The 16,427-nt window shown below is 42.9% G+C and overlaps 2 protein-coding genes across 2 annotated transcripts in view; one reads left to right on the forward strand and one right to left on the reverse strand.

The window, feature by feature from the left end:
* Nucleotides 1-403: 403 nt before the first annotated feature.
* Nucleotides 404-14,111, reverse strand: immp1l (inner mitochondrial membrane peptidase subunit 1). Its single transcript, XM_061068644.1, has 6 exons — nt 14,059-14,111; nt 6,663-6,773; nt 6,349-6,437; nt 5,955-6,081; nt 1,173-1,283; nt 404-563 (listed from the first exon to the last, which is right to left on the reverse strand). Exons 1-6 carry the CDS (start codon nt 14,083-14,085, stop codon nt 483-485), a joined length of 546 nt encoding a protein of 181 aa, XP_060924627.1. The 5' UTR covers nt 14,086-14,111; the 3' UTR covers nt 404-482.
* Nucleotides 14,112-14,236: 125 nt separating this feature from the next.
* Nucleotides 14,237-16,427, forward strand: part of elp4 (elongator acetyltransferase complex subunit 4) — a 57,717-nt gene continuing 55,526 nt past the window's right edge. The window contains exon 1 of the mRNA XM_061068374.1: nt 14,237-14,415. Coding sequence (XP_060924357.1) covers nt 14,238-14,415 — 178 coding nt within the window. The 5' untranslated portion in view covers nt 14,237. The remainder of the gene's footprint in view (nt 14,416-16,427) is intronic.

Below are 16,427 nucleotides of genomic sequence, written 5' to 3' on the forward strand. Positions count from 1 at the left end.
TTTGATCCAATATACTGTATGAACTGCTAGATTTAGGTATAATTCTGTCTTCACTTCATTGGTTTGTGACTTAATTGATTGTCTTGTAACTGAATGAGTTTTTGATTATTAATGTACACCTTGTGCATCCCGTCTGTGCCTCCGCCCGCTCTCTGCTGTTAGCAGCTCCACAGAGACACAGATTTACTTGCTTCTCACGCAGTGCTGTTCCTCCCAGTGCTTCACAGCTTCAGCCAACACACCACAAGCTCCACAACACAAGACACTGTCAGAATTAAAACAGTCAAATCATGAAGCCTGTACAATTGCAAAGTATTCCCCCAATAGATAAACATACCTTTAACATACCTTGGGTTTGAGCCTGGCTTATTTAGAAAGATTCAAGTACGACTACTTATACGAATCAAATTTTAAATAAATATCAAGCTTTATTGAAAAAGATTGAAAGCAAAGTATCATACAGTATAAACAAATTGAATGAGTCAATCTGAGTCACTGTGAGTTTTAATGATGCGTTTGGTTGGGCTTTCACTGAGGGTCCCAAAACTATGCGGCGGCCAGAGCTGCAAGGGACAAAAGGCACAAAGAAACAACGGGTTAAAAACCAGATTAGACCCATATGATGACTAAATACAGCACCTCCAACCATTATGTACCACACATGATCTCACTTCTTGGACACATTTGCTAATACGCCTTTTAATGATGCATTTGACTTGGTACGAGATCCTGTTATTTCATCAGCTGTCGTAACAGGGCCTCCAGTGGAGTGCCGCTGTCCAATCAGATGGACAGAAGGTTGGCTGACCTGTTTCCAGGGTCGTGGTTGCTATGACATCCAGTGACATGACAACACAGCAGAATGGAAAGCTAGACAATATGTTGTCCAGGCTTTGGTCAATCAGACACACTTGCTTTGAACTTCCAACTGACTCACATCTCTGCATTGTGCTTTAAATGGACAAACTATATGGACTTATAAAAATAATGAAGAAAAACAACATCATACATGGCTTGGAGCTTCACACCTTGGAACCAATCTGTGAGCGATTTAATCCAAACCCTTCTGATTGTGGGAAAAACAACTTTAAATACTTGACAATACGCATACACACACAAACACACACACTCACCCACACGCACACACACAACACAAACACCTCCCCTGTTACCTTTAAGCAAACACGCCCTCGGATGAGGGCATAGGGAATTGGGCCATAGCTGCGTGAGTCAGAGGAATTCCTAAGGTTATCCCCTTCGAGCCATACGTGGCCTTTTGGAACCTAAAAACATCATCAGACACAAAAAGGGAGAAAATCGTCACTCTTCTCTCACAACACATGGGAATCAAACAGAAATCAAACGTCTGATACTTATTTCAAGTGAGTTATGTACTGAGCATATACCTTAACCCCACCCCCTACTCCCAACGAGTCGCCTCAGCCATCCCCTCCCTCCTCAGCCTATCTTAACATCAACCTGCCTGTCCCTCTTTAACCCCGTACCGTCTTAGGAGAGGGGTCATGGGTAACGGGCAGGGTCGGGAGGGATTTAGAAGAACTTCAAACGGGGTCATTAGGCTGTTGGCTGAGATCTGCGCCCCTCTTACCCAGGCAGGGCAAAGCTAGAGAGGGGCCTGAGATAGCTGGGCAGAGGGAGCAAGAGAGAGAAAGAGACAGAGAGAGAGAGAGAAAGGGAAAGAGGGAGAAAAAGAGGGCTAAGCTGCGGCTAGCAGCAGCGTCCAAGGGTCTCCACCGCGGTCCGACCTGCCAGTGGGGCAGTCATCCAAGCGGGCTCTAATTCACAGTGACACCAATTATGATTAATCTCATCACTTTAGGAGAGTAGGCTTGTCAAGGCCCTAATTAAGTGCGCTGTCCCCCCTATATGTGCAGACAGGATCAACAACACATTATATTGTCATAATGGGCATCACAATCCACGAGTCTATTTTTGTGTTGCCTAACTTTTTAACGGCAAAAGTCCTCTGGAGGAAAGAGAACAACATGAATAAAGAGGCAGAACATCGTCGGCGCCGAGGTGACGTCACACCTTCGCCTCCGCTCGTGTTCCTCACTCCTGTCACCTGGCTCCCTGATTAGACTTTTCTGTCCTACTGTGGGATGCTGCGTTTCATTTCATATTCCATAATTGAGACAGATGATGTGACATAATCACGAGCCAGTGACATGTTGACCTAACACGAGGTATACAACTCACTAAATAACGACGACACAAATGAATATCATTAAAGGAGTCATCTGAGAACCATATGTCAGCATGCTGGATTCCCACCATTACACCTCATTAACATGGCAACATATGCTGGCTCCCAAGCACAGGAAGAAGAAACACCACCGTTTGTCATCTGTCAAGCCAGAACCCCCCGTTTCTCCTCATCTTCCTTAAAAAAAAGAAAAAGGATCTAATGCTCATCTTAAAGACGCAGAGGTTTGATTAAGATATTTCAAGCGTTTGTTCCAGAATTTTGCTGGGCAGTCTCAGTGTCTTGTGCTTATTTATTGATAATCAGGACATTTCAGCTTCATCATGATCCAGCCTGAGGGAAAGCAGGTCAATCAATCAATCCGATCAACGAGCGGCATAATGCAAGACTTTGGATTTGAGTCTCAATACACAAAGGACGTCACAGAAAAACCCAGGACCACACTTCCAAGATCAACCAGGCCATATTTCACGAAAGTGAGAAAGTGAAGAGGTCTGAAACCTGAGCTGCTCTGCTGTGGCGAACACACGGATAAGAGCTTATGCGTATCACCTTGCAAGTTGCAGGTGCACAAGGAAAAGAAAAACACAGCAAGTCAAAGGCAAACTTCTGAATAAAATCTATTGCTGCCAAAACGCTGTTTCTTTAAGAAAAAATGCTGTTATTTCTTGCATGCATATCAATGAAGAAGTATCACTGTCGACACGGTCGCGAGGAAATAAGCGAGTCATTTGTTATTTTAGCACATAAACACAATTAGACGCCTTATTTTTAAAAGTAATTTGAAATTTCCAAAAGCTCAAGGCTGGACCAACAGTCTTGTAGTATCTCGACATGGAGTCAGTTTAATCTGCTCTGCCGGCAGCTCTGGTGTGATGGATGGCAGAGACTGCACCGGTCCCGTGGATGTGGGCTGGGTCGAGGCGAGGCATTGTGTACCTGTCAGAGACGTGTCAAGAGGAGCTGAAACCAGAGCTCTCCTCACTGCAGAGGTGTGTTGTTTAACAGCCACACTATTACAGTGCTCATTATGTTAACATGATTGAGGTGCTGAATTATGTTCAGCTTAAATACATACAGGCGTTCAGAGCTCATCTTTCCCCACATTGCTCAGTCCATCTTTACGGCAAAGAACAGCACATCTCTCTCTGTGTCTGTCTCTCTCTCTCTCTCTTTTTCTGCTGTAACATCAGGTATCAAGTGTCAATGTTTTGACACAAAGGCTCAGACACAGAAATGATTCCTAAAAGGTGACAGGGCAATTAGTCTCCAGTTGGATCTCTGAGGCTAGGGAGGACCCGTCTGTCTGTCAGAACAAAAAAAGGAGGTGATGACAGAGTCTTACACCATTTTCCAGAATGTATCTTTACAGGTCCACATTAATGCCTCCCACACCATCTACACAAACACGTGCATCCTCTGGGGGGTTAAAAAAAAGCTCCCTAAGGGAGCCCAAACATTTATGTGAACAGCGGATGTTTTCTCAGTTACCCCAAATGTTGTCACATAAAGCCAGTGATTTTGCTACTGGGTGTTAATAAATTATCATCCCAAAGCTTTAATTACAGTGTAAGAAATAAAATAAAACGCTTTGTGAAAAGTAGCTGAATGATTATTTCAAGATGACCATTTGAACAGTTTAAAGCAGCATTTCTGTCTCTCTCCATCTCCTGGTTCTTGCTGCATAATGAGCCTGACTCCTGCCAGTCACCAGACAACAAAATGGATCTAAGGTCTATTTGTTGAACTGATGATGTTGAGGTTTACTGTACGAATATCAATTTTATTTCTGCACCACTTTCCACTGCTTGAAAACATAATTTGATCTGGTTAGACAAATAGCACAAATTGTAACCATTTGAAAAATATATGGTTCAATTTCAGTTTATTTTACTTGGAAAGGATATAACAATAGCATGGGTACTGCGGCATTCAATTATGCACAAGCACGAGACACAATGTTCTTGTTTTTAGAAAAAATTTCATTTCCAACACTTGTCCATAGGGGGCTTTTAAAAAGTTTTAAAATAAAAAAATTAAGAAAGAAAAACAACATAGGTGCAAATACTCTATGTATTTCAAAAACAAAATTGTTGTATTGTACAGGAGTATTAGATGTACACATATATGAAAGGCATTCAAATTGTGTTGGTGCGAATAAGGTCTTCTTCATGTAAATGTAATAGTTCGATTTTATTGAGACTTGTGCGCTGACTCTATTGCAGAGCTAGCGACAAGAAACACAAAACTGAGAGGAGGCATGACAATGTTGGGAATTCAAAATAATCGTAACGGTTAATGAAGATGAATCTGAAAACATATTTTCTCTAAAATGTGACATTTAATGATTTTACCTTAATTAAAAAAATTATTGAGTGTCAAGGGAGAGGATTCAAGACATTGTTATAATGTAAAGTTGCCACCTTACTATTTGTTCTAGGTGCAGAAAAGATGCTAAAAAGCAATTGACCTAGGACCGACCCCTGGGGTATCTCCATCCTTCTGACACAAAGGATGAATCTTTCCCGACTGAACCTCAGACGTTGTGCTCTTCCTCTGAGATAAAGATCACACCATTGTGAAGCCTGGTGTAGGACGTAGATTTGGGGTATTTTGGTCCACCACGTTGGGTGTCGGCTCTACTGATGTGAAATAGTTAGCAAGTTCCTTCTGTCTCATATGTTGGTGGTTTACTCTCAGCTTACAAGGTTGGGCTGTAATACCCTCAGCCTTCGGAATCATTTTAGAGGTAAATAATTTATAGAGGCCAATCAGCTTCTATCTAAACCTGATAGACAAGCCCACATCAAGTAGCTCTCCCCCTACTGGCCAGTTTAAAAATGACTTGAACTGAGACCTGAATGTGAGAAACTACATCCTGAGATCACAAATCATAATGTCTCATATTACACGTTTTGCCCTCTGTATGCGGAGGTGAAGCTAGCAGAATAGGTAACCTCTTTATTTCCCCATTTCATTTGCTGAATGATACTTTCAGTCTTGGCTTATGCTATGTTCCACTGAACCCATTCAACAGTCTGCCCAGTCTATAAAATACACAATAAATTCAAAAACCTGCAACATAAACGCAACCTTTGCTTTGCAGACATATGTACACACTCACACACGCACACACACATCTCCACCCACCCATCAGTCTGCTCATTCGGCTGGCACTAACTCTAACAGGCTTCAGAGAGATTGCAGGCCTGAGCTGTGGGCGTTGGGGAGAGTAGTAATAGAAAAGCAATGACAGTGGTTTCAGCGGCAGAACCCCTGCTCTCTCTCTGGTTTTATCACTGTTCTGAGGAAATATAGGTGTTGTCAAAAGCTGATATTTTGACCAATGACACAAAATGGATGTGTGCAGTCTAAAATGTAAACAACTATGATAGTCTATAGACTGTGGCACACACACAAAGAAAACCAAAGACAAACCGAGAGACGGTTTTGCATTATGCATAGAAATTCTGTTTGTCATTTAAGAGTGAAAAAATCTTTCAACTGCTTTGCTATAAACACATTCTTCATTCATTCTCTATTCCCCCGACATCTTTTAAACCTTTTTTTCTTTCAAAGAGACTCCGAGTTGTAGATGCTGGAGGCAAAACTGTGAAACTGCCACGAGGAATCTCACTTGGTAAAGCAGGTAATCACAGGCCTTACGAGAAAAGAAGCTGAAATTAATTTCAACAAATATGGGATTCTATAATGTAAACATACTCACAAATGTGTGGGTCTTGAACATGTCTGTTGGGGAACTTGAGCAGACTTTATCTCCCTCCAGCCCAATTACCCTTTTACAAATGTTCATATTTGGGTCAAATGGACTCTTTGCAATCACTACATCCCCCCTGAAAAGAAGAATTGAACACAAGATAAGTTCATCAACAGTTATGCAAAATATCTTGATTGATCTATGTTGTGCTATACATTTGCTCGAAATTGCTGACATCTTTTCCTTTACTCTATTGTCAAACTTTTTAAAAAGGAAAGGAAGAACTAAACAACATTTTACAGTAAATCAAAAATGTGAGTGGTGAAATAGTACATATATATACATACAAAGTATATAATATAATTGTCTCCTCTATTTGCATGAATCAACTGACTGAACTCACTTTTCTATTTTGCAAAGATGACGACTCATCCTCTCTGAGAAGACGATATCATGGCTGACAATAGTCGGCTCCATTGATGGACCAGAGCACTGAAGAAAAACAACAAAAGCAGAATTATTTATTGGGCATAAATTCATTAATTGTATTTTAAGAAAAAGCAGGGCTGGACAACATGGACAAAAATTATATCAAGACAAACAATTCCATAAGTGATATATCGATAATTATCTCGATAAATATTATTATTATTGTTTTATTGCACAGCCCTAAGAAAAAGTATCAGCCATTAATTCTGTGACATTATTGATACCTACCACCACAAATTCTCCAAAGTATTCAAAGGCACAATGTGCAATACAGCCATACTGGACCGTGTAGCCCACGAAACCCAAAGTCGACCCCAGCACGCGCCGGAACATCTCCACCTGCAGCACAAAACACAAACAGAGGTTATGGCTCAATGTAAAATACGTATAATGTCAGTATCAAATGCTCTTTATATAAACAGAGGTGAGGAAATAATGCAGTGTCTGAGACATGTGTTGTAGAATTATGTCCTCGACAGGATTTCTAAAAACAAAAGGCTGTTTGGGGTTTAATTGCTCAGGGTGTGGACAAGGTTGTCACAGTTGGCCTACCGCTAAGATGGCACATTCCCTGGTGTTTCATTCTCAGAGGCTGAGCAGCCAGTTCACACCAGAAAACTGCCCTGAACTTTGGTCCAGTGTAGGATGGACCAATCAACACCTTGTGCAGAGGTGAGGGACAAACACAGAAGCTGTGACACATGCAGCCAAGCAGCTCTGTGCCGTCTGCGAGCTGAAGTCCCTGACACGCCATGGCCTCCGCCGCGGCTGCAATTATTAGAACAGTTATCAACTTCTGTCAGCACCATGGAAACGGATAAGACACCCCAGTGCCCGAGTGCCCGCCCTGCAAACACTCGGACACACAAACACACACAAGGACCACCCGTGTGTCTTCTGAGCAAACATCCCAGACACACTCAGGTTATTGACTTTTACTCAAGCTGCAACCTGTTGGACGGACAGAATAAAGTAAGTCAATCTTTACAAACACAGAGTGTGTGCCTAGGAGCATCTGCACAGACACACACACACGGACACACAAACTTATATACACAAAGTGTATATTTAGAAAAGAACAGATACAGCTTGATTTAGAGGTTATTCTGAACTTCAAGCAGTTTTGGGTTCGGCCGCTGCCCTGCCAGTCCACCAAAGGGTAAAGAAATCTCTTTCTCCATCTCCCCCATTCCTTCTGTCCCTTTCCCTATTTCGCTCTCCATGTCTCCTCTCCCTCCCAGGGTATTATTAACCAAAGCAAGCAGAGCGGAAACCAAAGCCCCAAATCCTCAGAGCTCTGGGAATGACTTCCCAAAGATGGACACGGATTAGACCCCCAATTTCTTCCTTGCACCCCGCCTTTCTCCCCAGGTCCCCGACAGACCGGGTGTCAGGTGGCTCTCCCAAGCCATGCCAAAGGTGTTACCCCTAATCCCATTACCCCCCTCCACTCTTCTCACACACACACAAAAACAGACACAATGCTCTCTCATTCATGCCAACTATATTCCACCTATTAAGCCCTCTATCTATTCTTTCATCCCTAGCATGGTTTGTCTCTTTGGCCCATTCGACATCCTCTCTGATCCAAAAAAGGCCAACTCCATCCTTTCACCTCCCTGTGTGCAGCTACTCCGCTATTCCCCCCATTCCACCATCACCCCTGGCAACCTTCTGCTTTTTGCCGCCGCTGCGACTGGTGGCGCCCAAGCAGGTGGAGGGGGACACACATATAAACTCAGCACAGGGCCCAAATGAAATGCCCCTTTCCAGTCGCAGCCTGCTCAGGTCCCTCGTTCTGTTCCACAGGAGCTACAAACTCAGTCCTCCCCCAGCTGGTACAATAACACCTCTGGCCCTATAATGCCCGTGTTGGGAAGCAAGTGGTCTTGAGGTTAATGTGAATCTCAGTTCTGCACTAAGGCAACATATTCAGCCCTATTTATCTTGCTCTCAGCTTCCTCTGCCGGCATCTCTCTCATCGGGCACTGTAGTGCACCCTCAGACATGATCTCACATGTGTTCTTCCTTCTGCTAGGCTGCGGATCAGGAATCTTTGCTAGGACTCATTCTCAAAGAACAGTGGACAGCGTCCTGGTACAGCTGCCCTCATATCTCTGTTTCAGCCCCCCCAACACACGGACACACACACACACAAACACAATTCCAGTGGGCATTCATCATAGGTAGGGATTAAGGGACTTTGCATAACAAGATCACGCGGCCAGTGACTGATATCAAGAGAGTCCATATGCAGCCGCCTGGTTTTCTGAGGCACCCTCTGTCATTGATAGTGTGTGTCTGTGTGTGTGCACGTGGATGTGGCATGAATGTGCACAGACAATAGCACTACCCATGTGTTTCACAGAAGCTGTATATGCGAGCTGGCTGCAGCGACTCCTTCGGGATTCAGAATGAGATGGACATCAACAGTAGCCTCTGATTGGATCTCTGTGACCTCCAATCCTCCCCAGCAAAGAGTCAGGCGACCCAAACTATCTCCTGGCCCTAATACCCGACATGTGTGTGTGTGTTAGGGGAATACCAACATTGAATGAATGCTGTATTACAGCTGTAAATTAACACAAAGTCTCTCTGTTAATCCGGGATTACACGCCAAACATGTTCATGTGAAAACAAAGAAAGTCAGCGCAGCCCACTCTGCAGAACCATCTGTGTCAACTGGCCTCCTGTGGTCACAGCACAGCGCTACTGGTGGCGAAAAGAGGGGACCTCAAATGACGAGCTGGCGATGGAAACACTTGATGTGTGTTTAACTCTGTGATTCTCTAACTGAGGAAGCTGCAGCAGGAAAAATCTTTTTTTTCAACCATGAGCATTAAAAGTGCACCAATACAAAGGGAAGCTCATCATTATATCCACCCAGATATAAAATTTCACACTGCAACAATAAAACATGAAGGCGGTCTAATTTCCTCATCTGCACATGACTTAAGACCCAAAACGAAAATGCAGATAACCATTTGGGAAGTTGTTATTGTTCTTTCATATGATGTTTCCTCATGATGAAAACAATGAAATAATAAATATTTGAGTAGATTATTTTATAATCAACACTGGTGGCAAATAAGTCCACACAAATAACATTTCTTAAGGCTTTTCTAACTTTAACTAATGAATCATTGACATCATTATTTCAAAAAAATCATTCATTCAATACAAAATATGTATTCATACACAGAAAAACAGGGCTTAGGGTACCCAACATCTAATGTTGATTTTGTTATTGAGGCACATATTTTGGCTAATTTAAAACTAGACATAATAAACTTAAATAGCACTCAGGCTAAGGCCCGACTGTCTTACAAGACAGATTTTTTTCATCTCAATATTTAATGGTTTTCGTCCAGTAATTTTTGCATAATCCCCCTAACAGACAAACAGAGCCAGGTGAAATCTTTGGCAGAGGTAATTTAACAAATAATAAAGACAACATCACTCTTTTAAAAAAAAATGTATACCTAATTAAATACACATTATTGAAGCCATAAGGAAACATTGAAAAAGGAATTAAAGCCACTGGCCTCCAGAGGTTTGAACCTGCCACTGGCTCAGTAGTGTTAATTGATATACATGGCCAGTCTATTAGAGCCACAAAGAGAATTTCAATCCAAGCAGCACACAAGGGCCTTGCAGTGAACTCCTTACACAACTAAATTAGGAAAACATGGGCTGAGAGAGAGCTGCGCAACAGGGGGGCTAAGAGGCTTACAAGTCCCTTGTCAGATATTCTTCGTCTCCCTGAGGATCCCAGATGGAAGGGAGTCTGGAGGAGCAGGCAGCACCAGAGAGGGGACGAATCCCACCTCTGATGTCCTCTGTCCTCTGGGCAGCAGAAGGCAGAGGAGGGTGGGGCATTTGTCCTGTTGCGCAGGGCTTGATTTGATCTTAATGTGAGCTATATAAAAGGAGGAGGTTTGGCAACCGGGGGGGTCTGTTTCAACTATCAGTCCAATCAGAGATAATCCTGCTGATTTCGACAGAGACACCTGGCTGGATGGAGAGTGACAGATGTAAGAGTCTCAGTCACAGAGTGCTGCGTCTATCCCCCATCTCGTCTAGGTCTGCCTTCTATCAGAGGCTTATTTGAAGCGACTGATCTCCATATTGCTCTTTTCATTGTCGCTAACGGCAACACAGCCGTGAAACAGCTGAGCGAGGTTACTATTTGAGGAGCTGAGGGTTTAAACCTACAATCAATGGGTCTGCCAGTGCAAATAATAGCCAAGTGATATGAATACAACTGCTATGAAGTGAAAGGAAGTGTGGGTTGACAGAGTCCCCAGCCAATTACACTGAATGGAAAAAAGAAATCAGCCACTAAGTCTTATTGTATTGACCACCGGCTGCTGGCCCGGTGCTGAAAGAATGGAAAGATCTTATCTGGTGTTGTTTCAGATTCACAAAGCTTTTTGTATTTAGCTCTGGGCAGCTCATTATGAAGCCTCATATACGCTACACCTCAACAGGAACATAAACCTCTGATTTTTAAGAATGAGATTTCCTTAGGTTCTTGATGAGCAAGTATTTTCATAGTCTATTTTCTTCTCTCCAATAGGTCAAGCTAAAAAAAAGTGTTCTGTATTTCATCAGCAAAAAAATCTCAGGGAACAAAAATAAAGTCCCTCAAACAATGCGAGATGAATAAATGGAAAAAGTCAAATTCGTACAGTCAAAATTAGCTGTATACAAAAACCCATCCTCTGCTTATTGTACTTACACCCTTAGAATATTGCTTTCCTTTCAACACTAACAAAACAAACATGGTGCACGCTGATGATAATCTTGCCTCCCTCAGACTCAAATCTCCACTGCTTCTTGCAGCTCTTCACTGAAGGCAGCGTTGGACTGAAGAAACCAAAACAGTCTGAGCAGGAAAGATCTGACATGTTATGACTGCTGCCATTATATAGCTCCATCAGATACAGGGGCTGAAAGAAGTGACAAAACACTGCAGAAAATAAACACACATGAACAGATGACACATTGAAAATGAAGAAAACTGTGTTATTTCTGTACAATTAGGCGGCTGTGTTTACACTTCCACACACTGTATTGTTGAGGAGAGCTAGGAAACAAGGTGACCGGCATTGTGCGGAGGATGTGGTGGAAAGTTTCCACCGCAGTGTGCTTCTGCATCCTGCACGTTGCCATGCTGAAGCAGGCACCCCTCCTTCTGAGATGCAGGTCAGTCAGCGCATCTTATTTGTATCATATAGGCTTTCCACAATGCCCAGTGTTGTCAGTCATGATATATTCTCTTGGTCTCCTGTCAGCACATATAAATCTCAACAGTGCTGTCAAAACAGCAGGACTGCCTCTGCTAAGAGCATTTGTAAAGTGAGCAGTTGGGCGATTGCTTCCTCTGGAGCCTCAGAGTATCCTGTGATCTTGTGCTGCCTCTAGCCTCTCCCTGCCACACAAAGCTTTTTATAGCTGTCTCAAGGATTACAATTATCACTCATCCGTCAAGCAGTATTCAAAGTGGACATACAGGACTTCTGGGTTGTAGGATCAGACAGAACATAAAGAGATCTTAAATATGTGAAAGTTTACATTTTTCATAGCAGATATATCCACTTGTCATAGTAGGAAAAACACAGGTACATATTGATGTGACATTAAATGCCCCTTTGCAGTTTGAGCCAGCATGCACAATAGAAGAACCCTATAAGGAAAGCCGCTTGACAGAATCCATCCATCATGAATTACTGTATTTGTTGTATAACTACTACCGTATTCTATTGTACTGCGTTTGCATCTGCGCTTTGCCTGTGTGATACGTAAAATGTGAAAAAGGTCCCCTAGCTGCTGAGCACAGTGATGTACTACATTTCCCATTTCAGTGCTCAACCCTATGAGTAGTTTAGTTTATGTTAATGTTGGACACTTCACAATGTGCATATATTATTTCATACCGAACAAAACTAGTTTCTGTGAAGCAAAATATACTCATCCTGTATTTTAGTGCCAATTTAATATCTTAAATAATATTAATGATATATTATAAATATAAGAGTATATTCTGGACCACGCTGAATTAAGGTTATATCAAAAATGACTTAAAATCACATTTCTGTACTTGAATTTAACTCTTTTTACATGATGGTAAAATGTACAATAAATTTGTTGTGTGTCAAAATCAAAGAATGTATAATATATTACCTAAATTTATATTTGTTTCTCTCTTTTAACCATTCCAAGAAATTCCAAAAGGATATAAAATGCTCCAGTTTATTACTGTGTTTTAGGGGAAACATTCTTAAAGGTTATAAAGTTAAAAGCGGCCATCAGTTCATCATCAGGTTACACTGAGCTGACTTGGTGCAGAGCAGGTAGAGTATAAGCAGGAACTGACTGTGCTGGTGTTCAAGAGTAGTGCTTATTATTCTATGATCATTTTAAAGTGGGAGTGAAACTCTTCCCGAAGCTTTCATTGGGCTGCAGTAGTTTACTCCTGTTGATGTGTCATACTCTGAGCTTCCCTCACTTCCACCTGCTCAACCCTTCCTCTGAAATGAATGTGAATGGTGAAGCGACGCACATGGATCCACAGTGACATTCATCGTCAGCTTAACATAACAACAGTGAAAATGCCAACAAATACACATATGTAATTTTTAGTGATTGAAAGTGTATAGAGAAATATGAAGCTGCTCTGTTTTATGATGAATTTATTAAACTGCAGTCCATGACATGTTTATCACAATGTGATAAACAGGTCATGGACTGCAGTTATGCAGTTATGTCCTTTATATAGGACATAACCTATATAGGACATAACCTCAGGATGTAAATTAAGAGATAGATTACAAATGTGTTTATTCTGTCTTTACAAAGAACAGGTCTCGACAGGGAACAGAATAGAATGAGATCCTCTTAGCTACTGTGATACTATGTTGTGCTGCAGCCAACATCACACAATACATTTATTTTCCAATAGACACTAATATAGTGACATAAAGCTTATTGACTCTTTACATTTGTGATGCACCGAGTACAGCAAAATGTTGTGTAGTCATAACTTGCTACGCTGTGTTAATTGCAGTTAATCTTTTCACACAAAGCACTAATCCTCAAAATCAGTCCATTTTCTGGCTGTTACAGCTGCTTTACAGACAGGAAGGAGTAATGACACCTATATTAATGTGAATGTGTGTGTTTCATCCAAGGTCACATGCTCCATTATGCTGTAAACATGTTTTGACTGATTCAGTCTATTTAACCATTCAACCATTCATATGCAACAGCTACAATCTCCTTTAAATAAACTATAGAGATGGTAAACTCACCCTGATCCTGCACTATGGACAACACACACACTAGAATCAAATAGACTTGACTTGAATATAACATGATATCGTGCGTGCAGCTTGTTATGCTATGTCATGAGCCTAAGAGCTAGTTCTGTCCAACATTCAGCAGCTTCATGAAGTCATGCAAGGTCGCAGGCAGCAGTAGAAACCATCTGTCACGGTTTAATTTGATCAGTTCATATCTTGTGGTTGATGCAGAGAACACAAACCTTCATGGTGTTGGTATAAAACACAGAAACACCGCAGCTAACAGAGGCTAACGCGTGAGAACTGGAGTTTCTACTCACCTGTAAACAAGAGCTTCCTTTGACCATGCACTTCACTGCTCAGTGGACTTCCTCGTTGACAGCGTCAGCGAGCGGCTCCGCAACAACCGCTGCTCCCATTGGCCGAGCCCCAGCAAGCTCTCCCCTGATTGGACGAGGCACTCCAAAACATTGCTACGCGTCGCCACGCTACGAGCAGAATGGCTGCGCCCGTGGACAGTGCGTGTAAACCCGGGGCTCAGCGCTCCCAGTTCAACACGACGAGCTTCCAGAAGAGAACCAGGAGCAAGCTGATCTCCATCCCCGGCACCAGACCGTCGGTTCTGAACGGGCAGCTCTTAGTCTCCACCGGGGTCACCTCGTTGGACTTTCTGCTCGGTCAGTGCTGCTGCTAGCTACACGGCTAACTGTGGGGTTCTCATGCTACTTCAGATAAACACGCTGACAGCAGTGACACGCGGGCGGTGTGATTCATTTCTCTCAGGGCAGAGCTGTCACTGCACCAGGAGGGGGGTGGGGGGGGGTGGGGGGGGGGCGGGTGGTTCCTGTCAGGACAGATCAAACTGTTCTGACCAGGGGGAAGTTACTGTTAGCATCACAGACACACACACTACAGAAGAGACTCGTTTTGATTTGCATTGTGAAGAGTTGGTTATAGTTATGTCTGAAGTTATGTCTTCAGGGATTTTTCATTGGACAAAAAAAGATTCGTGTCACCTTATACTTATGTCCACTCCCTGATTTTAAGACACCTTCAGGTCCAAAGTTGTACAAAAGCATCCGATTCACCTGCCTTATTGTGATATTCATGCCATTTGAAAAAGTCTCCCAGCTCACTTCCAGATGCTTTCAAATTGTATCCATGACATAAAATCACTAAAAAAAGTAAAAGTTGTTAAACACAGGTTGACATGTTTGCTAAGTCGTGAGCGCAGGAAATCATGAGATACAAACAGGCACTTGTTAGCTCAGTTGGTAAAATATGGCATCCCTTCATTTTATGGACTACTGGATATTTTTGTGGGTTGAGATTTGTTTTCCTGTCTTTTGTCTTGTGTAACTAAAATTAAAAACCTTTGGATATGCTCTGATATCTGGAAGCGATGACACATTCCTGATTTAACATTTCTTTAATGAGAAGACATTTGGAGCGTAAGGGTCAGATGACTGCACTTTAAATGTGTAATAATAGTAGTATACGGCAATATTGTTTTATGTTTCATCTCTAAATTGTGATTTAAAGCACAGGTTTGTCTCGGCCTGAACCCACCAGATCCACTGTGGTCCCTGATACTCATATATATGCAGCACAAAAGCAGAACACTGGATTAAATACAAATTATGATCAACCAGTGGTCTTCATTTTTTTCAACTGAGTTAATGGTGCTTTTGCCACAACCAGTGTGAAAAAGTGATATAAATATATATATATATATATATTTGATCACAGTAAGAAAAGCACAGACGTACAGAGTACAGACGTACGTACACCTCAGGCCGCTGGTGTTCCCATCACAAGACCCCCTGCAGTTTGCATATCAGCCCCATGTTGGGGTTGATGATGCTATCATCTACCTGCTGCAGAAGGCTTATTCCTCCCTGGACAGACCCAACACCTCAGTCCGGATCATGTTCTTCGACTTCTCCAGCGCCTTCAACACCATCCAGCCCAGACTGCTGAAGGCCAAACTGGAGGGCACGCAGGTGAGTGCTCCCCTCATCACTTGGGTCGATGACTATCTGACGGGCAGACCGCAGTTTGTGAGATTACAGAACTGTGTGTCTGGTCGTCTGATCAGCAACATCGGGGCCCCCCAGGGAACTGTACTGTCCCCCTTCCTCTTCACCACATACACTGCTGACTTTCAGCACTGCACTGAGTCGTGTCATCTACAGAAGTTCTCTGATGACACGGCCATTGTGGGGTGTGTTGAGGGCGGGGGGGAGGCTGAGTACAGGGACCTGGTTGACCGCTTTGTGAAGTGGTGTGGGGAGAACTGCATGCAGCTCAACGTGGCGAAGACGAGGGAGATGGTGGTGGACTTCAGGAGGAACAAGCCCCTGCCCTCTCCTGTCTGCATCGGTGTGACGGATGTGGAGGTGGTGTCTGCATACAAGTACCTGGGTGTCACTCTGGACAATAAACTGGACTGGTCCACCAACACACAGGCCGTCTACAAGAAGGGCCTGAGCCGGCTTTACTTCCTGAGGAGGCTCAGGTCCTTCCACGTCTGCAACAAGATGCTGCAGATGTTCTATCAGTCTGTTGTGGCGAGCACCATCTTCTTTGCTGTGGTGTCCTGGGGTGCGGGCATCAAGGCAAAGGACGCCAACAGACTGAGAAAACTCATCAGGAAGGCAGAGTCTGTGGTTGGCTCTAAGCTGGTCAC

Source organism: Limanda limanda, chromosome 3 (genome assembly GCF_963576545.1).
Source record: "Limanda limanda chromosome 3, fLimLim1.1, whole genome shotgun sequence".
Lineage (NCBI taxonomy): Eukaryota > Metazoa > Chordata > Actinopteri > Pleuronectiformes > Pleuronectidae > Limanda > Limanda limanda.